The sequence below is a fragment of the Phalaenopsis equestris genome, unplaced genomic scaffold (genome assembly GCF_001263595.1).
Source record: "Phalaenopsis equestris unplaced genomic scaffold, ASM126359v1 Scaffold000278, whole genome shotgun sequence".
Taxonomy (NCBI): Eukaryota; Viridiplantae; Streptophyta; class Magnoliopsida; order Asparagales; family Orchidaceae; genus Phalaenopsis; species Phalaenopsis equestris.
In genome coordinates, this window is record NW_018164720.1 from 747,718 (window position 1) to 759,618 (window position 11,901).

General features: G+C 35.5%; 1 protein-coding gene across 1 annotated transcript in view; it reads left to right on the top strand.

The window, feature by feature from the left end:
* LOC110024910 (calcium-binding protein CML42-like) overlaps window positions 1-647 on the top strand; it is an 835-nt gene extending 188 nt beyond the window's left edge. The window contains exon 2 of the mRNA XM_020725103.1: window positions 10-647. Within this exon, the coding sequence (XP_020580762.1) occupies window positions 10-490 (481 nt within the window). The 3' untranslated portion in view covers window positions 491-647. The remainder of the gene's footprint in view (window positions 1-9) is intronic.
* The last annotated feature ends 11,254 nt before the right edge of the window (window positions 648-11,901 follow it).

Here is an 11,901-nt window from a genome sequence, read left to right on the forward strand (position 1 = left end):
CCCCCCTCCCAGCCTCACCTCCGCCCGCCTCCGCCGGATCTTCGACATCTTCGACCGCAACGGCGACGACATCATCACCGCCGACGAGCTCTGCGAAGCCCTAGATCGTCTCGGCCTCGGCGCCGATCCTTCCGAGCTTCGACCCCTCGTCGCCTCCTTTCTCCACCCCGGTCAGTCCGGTCTCAACTTCGACGCCTTCCATTCTTTCCATCAAGCGCTCGGCGACGCCATTTTCGGAGATAGTGATGGCGCCGACGCTGCGGAGGAAGCCGACATGAGGGAGGCATTCACGGTGTTTGATGAGGATGGAGACGGATACATCTCGGCCATTGAGTTGCAGGCTGTGCTGGGCAAGCTTGGCTTGGTTGAGGGAAGGAGCATAGACCGGGTTTATGAGATGATTGGATCGGTGGACCGGAATCGTGATGGACGGGTTGATTACTTTGAATTTAAGAATATGATGAAGTCCGTCCCGGTGCAGAGCTCCTGATGAAGATCTACGGCTGTGAAGTTGTTTGATTGAATAAATGAGCGTGGTCAAGAGCTTAACCGTATATTATGGAATTTAGGGCAAATATGACGCGCTAAATGACGGTATTGCAACCTCGTCTTCAATTACTAAATTATTTGGGTCGCTAGTGGTGTCATACCTACATATATATAGAGATTTTTTTTTATTTCATATAATTGTTATATATTAACATGTTTAATATTTATACTTTGATATTTATTTATGTAATATTTTATTGTCTCAATTATACTAAAGTTTTACTTAATGTATGGTTTTGATTTTATGTATATTAAAATTAGACGTTAGATATATGTGGTATCTATGCAAATTTTATTTTTGGAGCTCAAATATCGACATTCATGATAAAACAACAACTCATATTTCACACTTTTATCAAAATTTTAATGGTTTGAACGTGGCACACATAAATGCATTTTTACATAAAAATGTGCAAGAGTTGATCCTAATAAGATCTAACGGTCGAAAAGATAAGGGAATAACGAAGGAGGGCCATCGACAGAAGACCGTGGGCCTCACTTGCTCGATTGAGTAAAGCTGCCCTGGTCGAAGCCAGAAAGACTAAAGCCGATTGAACAACAAGGAGGACACTAACATGATCAAATGATCTGAGCTCGAACCATTCAGTTAGAAATGAGATCAATAAACATCTGAGCCAACCACTTTGGGAAAGCCAATCCGAGAAAGGATCCGATCCCTCAACTTCTCCAATCATCCAGGGGACTCTCAGAAGTCCTCCACTAGTTATCAAGGATTGACAAGCAGACTGGATCAGTCGATTGACTCATGTCAACCAGGCTTAGTCCAGTGCCTGCCGACTTGAAGCCAATTAAGCTTAGTTGATTGAGCCAAATAGCAGTCATACGATAAGTCCATACATGTAAAAAATGAGAAATACATTAGTACAAACCATATTAAAGTAAGACAAAAAATGTAACATAGTCATGTTATGCTCTTTTTCTTATTAATAGGGTAATCATTTCATGACTAAAACATGTCATATTACTTTTTATTATTGTTCTTCTTTCTTCATCTCTCTCTCTCCTTCCGTTTTATTCTTTGGGAGTGATTGACAGAAAAATTATGATTCAACATCTTAAAAAGTGCAATAAGCATGAATCATGCCACAAACAAAGAGAGGAGCAACCTAAGGAGAAATAACCCACAACAAAGACACAAAAAATATGGGGTGCATCAGAGAGTTTGTAACTCATCAGATCCAAAATTTGAAGGATCAAATGTTGGATATCATCTGTGCTACTGGATAAGATACTATGCCCAAGAAAGAGAAGTCAACTCTTAATATTTCGATAGTGTTGGGTCAACACCAATCGACCGACATCGGTTCAGGCATACTAAGGCACCTCCATAGCCTTAGAATGGGTTCTCTCGGTAAATCTCTGAGGCTGAGCCCACACAGCTTTCAAGATCCCTGCTCTGGAATCCTACAAGGGGAGGACCAATTTGACCGACCATATAACTTTGTTTAAGTCGACTGTGTGTTTGTTAAGGTTCAACAATATGCTGGAATGTCGTGTCTTCTTTACCAGCATATTGTTTGTGATACAATTTGTTGGTGCCCTGAAGCCTCAGGAAAACTCATAAACCCTTTGGCAGATCCGTTAAGGATAGAGCAAGATTTTGTGCTTGTTCATTACCCGTTTTCAAAAGGAAATGTTGGAATTACGGAACATGGATCCCTTAGTCGTTCATGTCAGCTTAATTTAGAGGCTGAATGAAGGACCCTTTTGGTACGTGTTGGGTTTGCAGTAACTGAAAACATTAGCCAAGTTGTTGGAGCTAGCCAACAACCACATATCGATCAAGAAGCACAACTCAAATCTTGTTTCCCTGGAGTACAGTAATCCACCCATTGCACGCAGAAGAGGGCCCTAATAGGTGAATGGTGGAGACTGAAAAATGATTTCTCGTCCTTCCGTCTTTCCATGAGATAAAGATGTTTGACAACCTCGGGACCATAGGGCGACTCACAAAACATACCACTTAAGGAGTCAGGCCCGATATCTTGACTAGCGGCCAACTTGATATAATGAGTGACCGCTCTCTAATAATGAAGTGCCCAAGAAAAAAATATGTTGAGAGTTTTGATGGATAAGATAGCGGATGCCATTCATAATAAAGATTACTTCAAGAGTGCCCTCACACCACCCAGATGAAAACCAGAGCTTCTCTCCAAGACCGAAAGAAGTATTATGCCCACCGTTGGGACCATAGACATGATACAAAGTGCTGGCACCTCTAAGGCCCAATCAAAGAGCTGATCAATTCTAGAAAGTTGAAGGAGTTTGTTGCTCCACAAGGAAAGACCCAGCAATAGGGGAAAGATTCAGTGGATTAGATCTCAGATGAGGTAGTCCAAGTCCGTTAAATGCTCATTGCTAGCATAGTTCTTGCCATCTTCGGAGGAAGTAGAGACTTCTCCCGTTGATTCAACATGAAGAGGCTTCGATCAGAAGAGTTATGTGCAGTTGCCCGGATACCCAAACACATCTAACATTCTTATATAGCCTTCACTAAGAAGATTGGTCCCCTAAGGGTAACTCTTACAACGATGTTATCGTCATCAACATATTGATCGCCAATGAGCAGATTAGTAGCATCCTTATCAACACCGACAACTATGTGAATATCATGTTCAAGTAAGTGTTGAATAAAATGGGCCTCAACAATGACAGATTGACAATTACGACTGCCCCACTTTATTGATTTTCTAACGAGAGGAACGAAGAGTTGGAAACTATCAATTTGCTAGTCTTAATACAGGAAAAATGATAATTATTGTCGAAAAATTTACATCAAAATTTTTTGACATAGCTATTTGCATCAGAATTCCAACCATTTTTTGGGGAAAATATTTGTTGTTATTTGCAATGGAAATTGCATCTAATTTTCCTATGATAATTCAACGCAAATGAGTACTCAGAGGCAGTGAAATTTGCTTTTATGTTACGACAATTTTTAAGACAGATTTGTGTCCAAAAAACCGATGCAAACTAGCCACTTAAGAGCATCAAGCAAATCTGACAAAGGTGATGGAAAAGAGGATGTACAAGACCTAAAATTGCCACCCCGTGCTCTTCGGATTCATTTTCTTCTTCTCACCCCCACAGCTCTCGCTCGCGCTCCCGCTCCTTGCAACAGCCAAACATCCTTTCCATTACTTCGTCTTCGCTGGTGTCGGTCGTCGGTATCTCGCCGTTGTCGTCCCCCTCACCATTGCCACTAGACCTCACACCCCCGCAACTCACTCTTGCAATAGCCAAACACATCTCCCGTTCTCCCTCAACCATTTGAGCTATAAGCATGAAATTCTTCCTCACTTTTAATCTAATGGAAAGGTTTTCTTATCTGTTTTAATCATTATGAGTTATGGATGTATTTCTTGATCATTTGGAATATGAATTTATGATATTTGCCTATTCTTGCGTTCTTCCTTAGCTTTGCCATGAGATTTGAAGTTTTCTTTTTCTTTGTTTCAATGTTTATGGATGGTTTACATTATCTACTAAAGGCCTTCATTTGACTAGATTTAAATCGGAATGAATGGATTATAATTTTAGTTGTAATAGATCTATTGGTGGTGTTGTAGGTGATCAAATCATTATAAGGAGTGAATGTTTTAGATGTCTCAAGTATATTTTTTCAAGGTGATGGTGATATAGATGGGAATGTTATTAGTAGAATGCAAGTTGGATGGTTGAAGTGGAGGAAAGCATCATGCCTATTATGTTATAGAAAATTACCATTTAGACTTACAAGAAAATATTATAAGATGGTGATGAAATCTGCACACAATGCTTTATGAAGTAGAATGTTAACTTATAGAAGAGAAGCATAAAACTAAGTTAAGTGTTGCGAAGATCTGAATGCTTAGGTGGATGAGTAGCTTGAAACATAGAGACAAATGTTGACCTCGATTTTGAGGTCTTCCTCTCCCTTTCTTTAGATGCCCTAGGATCCAGCCTTATGATTTTTTTCTATTTTAACTCTCCTAGAGGATTAGACCAGAATTTACAATATTTAGAAATTCAAGCAATTTCTTCGCTCCTTAAAGTTTCATATGGACGATTTCTAATCTTTGACGTCCAATTGAGCCAATTAAAGCCGACATATTGAAGCTATTGTTGAGTTCCCATATGAATTTGAAAGATATAGGTGGATCTCATGACGTGTGTGACAGTTGATTTTTTGCTGCGAGCAGTTTACTTGACTTTGGTTGTCGCTTATATGAGGACCAGTCAATGTTAAACGGCTCAAATTAGACCAAAATAACTTCTTTTGCCAAAATATGTGCTACTGGATAAGATACTATGCCCAAGAAAGAGAAGTCGACTCTTAATATTTCAAAGTAATAATGCCATGAATATGTTAAATAATGTAAGATCCTTTCTCCTGTCGAAGAAAACGTCCATATACAACAAATGTAAATTATATGAAAGTTATCAACGCTCATCTCATTAGAAAACATGTTAAATTGCTTTATATTAAAACATCCAGAGGAGGGAAAGAAAGAAATTATGGTTTCTAGCAGACAAAGGAGATCTAAATTATAGTCTTTAACTAGATTTCTACGGCCTGAAATGTGGACATCATTGTTAAATCCACACACGTTCCATTTGATAAAAAAAACATGCATCAAAATTAGAAATGTGAAGTGGTTCCTTTGAACCTACCCTCTTCCCCTTAGAACTGGAAAAAGAGAGATGGTTATTATCTACCTTTTCAGAAGGCAAATTATGACTAGAATAACTAAGGAAAAGAAGGGGAGGATCAACTCCTTAAACCTAGCAGAGTTGACATCTTATTTTAACATATAATGTCTTTCCAGTAAACCCGAAGAATTACCAACTGAACATTTCACACTTGTGGAAGGGCTACAAAAAGGGAAGCTATGGTCTGATGTATGAAGAGGGAGAGAAGAAGGTAGGATAGGGAGAGAAGAGAACTGGGTATTAGGTAGAAAAGCAATAGACAAGCTAATACTTCTATAAGGCCTTGGCCTTTGATTCCTTGTCGAATTTCTTCCACTCAAAGAGGCAACTGGAGCAGAATATTCATGCACAACAGTGGAGCAATCCTTGCATGCAGAAGTTTTCTGTTCATAAATCACATCTTGAATGGTTTCTTTAAATCTAATGTTAATAGTGATAGAATCAAGAAGAATCGTACTAGTATTGATCTGAGTGCTAGCCCGAGCATAGGTATGGTATAGTGTTGACCAACAACACATCAGAAGATTTGGAAACATGCCCCACATCAAAACCTCATGAAAATCCTCTTTAATAGATTTAATATTATATGTCCACGACTTAAAGATGAATAGTCTGACATTTATAAACCATGTCCCCACCAGCAAGGCCATGTGTTTACCTTCAAAATATTAAAATTTGAAATGGAAAATCCCTTCATTAAGAGAGATTAGATCTACAGTACCTTTTAGACGTCAAATTTTGTAAAAGCCTCCAACAGATTACCGTAGAAAGGGTGTTTCACCAAAGCATTTCCGACCAGCCAAGTCTCCGTTGCTTAGAATATTCTTCCGATTCCTAATTAAAAAAAAAAAAGAAATTTTTTCGCTTGAACAGGGAATGTAGGAAAAGTTGAAGTTTGAAGAATTTGGGATATGAGAAGAGATCAATCCCTTCTAGTTCAAAGAGAGGCCAAGACGAAGAATCAAAGGTGAAATAGAGGGGGAGGAGGAAGAATCCAAAACGAGCTTAGGCAGATGGAGAGGGTGAAGGGTGAAATCAGAAGAAGAAGAAGACTAGGGTTTTAAGGAGGAATAAAGGAAGGAAAATGAAAGGATAGACATTCACAAGTCATCTGCCTGATAGTATTTACATACATACCACTCAATTCCTATTTATTACATATTTAACTCTTAAGCTTCAAAATTTACATACATTTCGTATTACATATGGTCTAATTATTACATGCGGAGAGCGCACTCCGATCACAGAAGCACATTGCGGCTGTATGACAGTGGGTCTTACTGTCATATAGCCGCGATGCACAACTGCAATCGGAGAGCGCCTTACATATGCATGAAAAAGGAAAACGATACATTTTTTTTTTAAAGTTAAAATGATGATATTTTTTATGTGATACGAAAGATTTAAGTGATAAAAATATAACAAAGAAATATGAGGTGTTAATTTTGTAATACATGGGAAATGGGTCGTATGTATGTAAACGCCCCGTTTAATTAACTATAGCTAAGTAATGCATTTAAACATTTTTAACATCTAATTCTAGCAATAGTCCGTTATTAGCTTAACTTAAAAAAGAAAGGAATCCAGAAATAATTAAATAAAAATTTTGGATTTAACTGACATGGACGGAATGAGCATCAACTCTAAAAATTAGCACACAAAATCCATCAGATGTAAAAGTTAGAATTTTTTTTTTGTCATCTATAAAGTGGGTTGTTTATTTTTTTATAACTTTTTAATTATAAATTATTGTGTCTCGGAAGTCCATGGTGGTAGAGTGATAAATTAACATTGCAACATAGTACATAAATGCAGGACACACATATAATAGAAAGGAAGTTGGGAGGGGGGTGGGGGTGGAATTTTTACGTCCAAAGCAAACCCTAGCAATGAAGAAAATCGTGTGGTCGAGCTTAGTTAAAGTAGTCTACTATGTGATTGAAAGTATATATGATTCTCATGAAGTTGAAAAGATGAAATTATAAAGTTATTGATGTACAATCATAATTCAACAACAATTGCAACAATTTGGCTTCCAAAAATATAGTTTTTGTTCTTAATAACGATAGCGAGCCACAAAGACTATAATGCAATAGTTAACCACAAATTTTCTAGACGGTGGTTGTAATTCCATTAGCTTGCCATAGAGACTATAGTAGCATTTGGCCACATTTTTTGTAGTTGGTAACTTCACGAGCGTTAGTTAGCCACAAAGGTTATAATAGGAGGTTGTAACGATAATAGTTGACTATGTAGGTCTTAGTAGCAGTTAAAATAGTAACATGCTACATAAGTTGAAATAGATAATTGTAAGAGCGTCAGTTGGCTTCAAAGACCTTAGTTGAGGGCTGTGATGATAACAGTTGGCCACGTAAACCCTAATGAGGAGTTGTAATGTGGGCCACATAGGTCAGAGTTTGTTATATAGGACATAGTGGGGAGTTGCAATAGCATTGTTGGCCATAAAAGTTGTAGTTGGGTCTATAATAGTTGTAACCACACAGGTCATAGTTTATCACATAGGCCATAGTGAGGGTTGTAATGACACTAGTCTTCCACAAAGGACATACTTAAGAATGTTAAAGTTGTAAGTCACGTAAGTTGTAGTTTGTCACAAAGGCCATATTGGGAGTTGTAATGACAACAATTGGCCACATAGACCATAATGAGAAGTTTAGTAGCCTCAGATGACTACCAAGATCGTTGTTAGGGCAACTGTAGCTTTGAACCACATAGATCATAGTTCATCACATAAACCATATTGGGGCCTATAATGACAGTATTTGTTTATGTATGCCATAGTGGGGAGTTGCAGTAGCGTAAGAGGGCCACCAAGGTCGTAGTTGTGGCCATAGTAATTGTGGGTTACATAAATCGTAGTTCTTCACATAGGTTGTGGTGGGATGGCGTAGTGACAATAGTTGATTGCATAGGTTGTAATTGGGATCTACAATAGTGTCAGATGGCCACCAAGGCTATAGTTGGTGCTACATCGGTAGATAGTTGTAATAGAGACATTACTTGTCGATATATGATGTAAAAAGATAACTTCAGGAGTTCGGAGAAAGTCGTTCTATTTTAAATATGATAGTTGTAAGCAATTGTTGCAGAGATTTATTGTTGAATCTATAACGACCTGACCTGATATAACCTATATACTATAATATATTAAACTAAGTTGAGTACGTAACTGATTATTTTGCCCAATATAAATTTGAAAGGAATTTCTTTTATCTATTAATTTTCATTACATAGAGCCACTAGTCGTTAGTGACAGTATAAAAAAAACTAAGCTCATCACGTCACATATTTTTTATATATATCAAAATTATTTAAATTTAAAATATTTATATATACTGATCATGATTTTTTAATAATCCTAAAAAAAATATACAGATTTATTATGATTACAAAATACATATACAGCTTATACCTTTATCAGCAAGTACTATCAGCTCACTCCACTAGAGTCATACACTTCCGTGAAAACAAGTAAATGCAACAAGAGTGATCGAACAAATCAGTAGGTTACATGAAACTAACAACTAAAATCAATGCACAAAAATATAATAATATGCATGATTGCATCATAATCAAGTCATGTACAATAAACGAGTAAGTTTGAAGCTTACTAAATATGTATATGTATATTGTAAGACATGTAAACATGATATGATATTAAATCACAATAATAGCAGTGTACACATTCATATCATCAAACAAAACTATAAGGAAAGATATATAATGCTAGTTTGGTACTCTTGATAATCATCTATGGTGTTTCTTTTATACCAATCATAAGGAAGCATGTACAAAATCATATCATACCATGTCAATAAAAACTATTAGAACAGTAAGTTAGGTGGCATAATACACGAGTCGTCACCCCCACCCCGTCGACACTTATATTATATGATTATTCATCTCTTATAAGTTCAAAATTGTATCATATTCAAATCACTAACCCATTTACAGGAAAGCACATCGACTCACCCTCTTGCGCAGGGTGTCATATCTCTGTCAACCCAAAATCATAGTAGCCAACATTTCTTGCGTACACAAATTTCATAATAGCATAACACATTCAAAAAACTATAATATAATCAACATCACAATGAATGTGTTAAACATTCATGTAAAACAAAATGGAGATATATACAACAAGAAACAATATGATCAAACTATATGCAACAATTGAAATATAAATTGCATATTAAGTATGTAGTTATCTTTAAATCTCTATCTCTCTCTCTCTCTCTCTCTCTCTCTCTCTCTATATATATATATATATATATATATATATATACATATCTATGTAGTTTAAATTACATTTTTATAAATTGTTATATAGCTCAAATAAAGACATTTGCTTCAAAAAAGCAATCTTAGTGAAAATTCAATTTAATTATGCCTTAATTTGTTATATGTCTTGATTTTTTTATGTGACAAGTTAGATTGGACAATACCATATCAAAGCTACATGATATAAGTTTTCAAAATGTGGATATATCACAAAATTGGAAAATTTTGGACAACAAAAATGTTCAGAAAATAGTTAAAATGAAAAATTCAATGAAATCAGAGGTTGAGTAATGGTATATTTCCCCAACTGGCTTGTCACATGAAATATCAAGACATTGTCACATGTAATGGTAATGGTAATGTAATGGTTAGGTAAATAAATGAAAGCCATGGAAAGATTATGGAAAAAGGTGAGCTAATGGATGCAATTATCCAATTTGTTTCATTTCAATTGCAAAGTTCATATAAAATCTTTTTTATCTTGAAATTCATAACTCCAAAAATTTTGAAAAAATAGTCATAAAATAGGCTATGATGTCTACATCACTTTGATGAAAATGATTTACAAAAAGGTAAATCAAATGGCTCCAAAATAGAGTTTATGACCACACATGTTTATTTTTTAATAAATTATTATTTTCGTTAAACTTATATTTTCATATTTATATTTAGCATAAAAATATAAAAAAAATTATAGTAATTAAAATATCATTTTTGAAATTTTAATGAGGATGGTTTGTAAATGAGGCTTATAATGGAGTCATAAAAATTATTGAAAATTTATATATCAAATCTTTCTTTTATATATTTTCTAGTATTATTTTTATTTAGTTACCAATTATTTTAAAAATATTGTAAATGCAAAAATAGCATAAAATGCATCTTAATGGACATATTTAAACATCCACTAATAAAACATACACTCAAGTACATATGTACAATATTTGGATATTACAAAATTTTCAATACAGAGTTATTCGTCATCCTACAATATTGAGATTTTGTCATTTCACTGTATTCAGGGTGCAGGCATCATTAAACCATATTCAATGCACATCGTTACACTTTATTTTGAATGGTCGTAACCCGGTATTCAGATGCGTCATTACATACTATTCAGGGTGTGCATTACACCATATTTATGGTCCCTCGTTACACCATATTCAATGCATGCTTACATCAAATTCGAGTGCTTTATTATACTATAAGTAGTGTGCGTGATTACACTATATTTGGTGGGCATTGTTACACCATATTTAGGGTGCTTCACTACACCACAGGGGTCACCAACAACGACAAGCAAAGGGAGGCTGGTCGTGATCGATAGTGGCTAGCAAGTGGTGGTAGATGGTGGTCATTGGCTACGAAGGCGAAAGTTATCGCTCAGTCTTCAAATCCCGAAAGGCTATCAATTTTTCACTCCTTTCACTCCTCCTTCATGTACATGTTTAGCCCATGAATCCCGTTTCATAAAGAAAGTGATGTTCTATTTATAGGTTTTGGGAGTAATATCTTCTGTAAATACATTATGAATCCAGACCACTTCATTGGACGACTAAGAGTGATTCCCTTGGTAGGATAATGTTTTACGAACATTTATGTTCTTTAATAATATTAGAATTGAGTGATCTTGAGTTCATTGTATTCATCCCATCAAAGCGCTCGATTTGACTATAAATTTGTCAGATTTAGAATTCATTTAACTCTCCATTTAACAACCCAAAACTTCAAAAAGTATTTTAACAAGCTATTACAGGCTTCATTTAACTCAGTTTGAATCAATTTTAGTTTCATTGGGTTCGTCTCGTTGATCCGATCACTTTGAGTGAAACTTTATTGAAACCAGAGATTTGGATTATTTTAATTTGAATTTGAAATTTTTTGCTAAGAAAATATTGGAAAATTCGTGTCATATGATAGAAAGTTAGTTACTGACGTATCACACGTATCACAATACTTCACCATCTATATCGATTAAATTATTAATACTACTAATGTGCCACCAAAACCTAAAATAATGCCCCCAAACATATTCTAATCTTAAATCGCCTAAGTTTAATTTCATAAGCGTGACTTTGATATATATATATATATAGATGCACGTGCATGAGTACCTATATCGCAATAAATAAAATTTATTATATTCTGCATGGACTGGACCTCTGCGCCTCATGCGACTGCACGGTCTTGCTCCAATATCCTTGGATTATATTCTGCCGGCGTTTACATATACGATACATAGAACTTAATTCTTATAAATTTACATTTCTAATATCTAAACTTTGATATTTACATATATGTCATTTAAATATTTAATATCATATCAAAGATAACTTT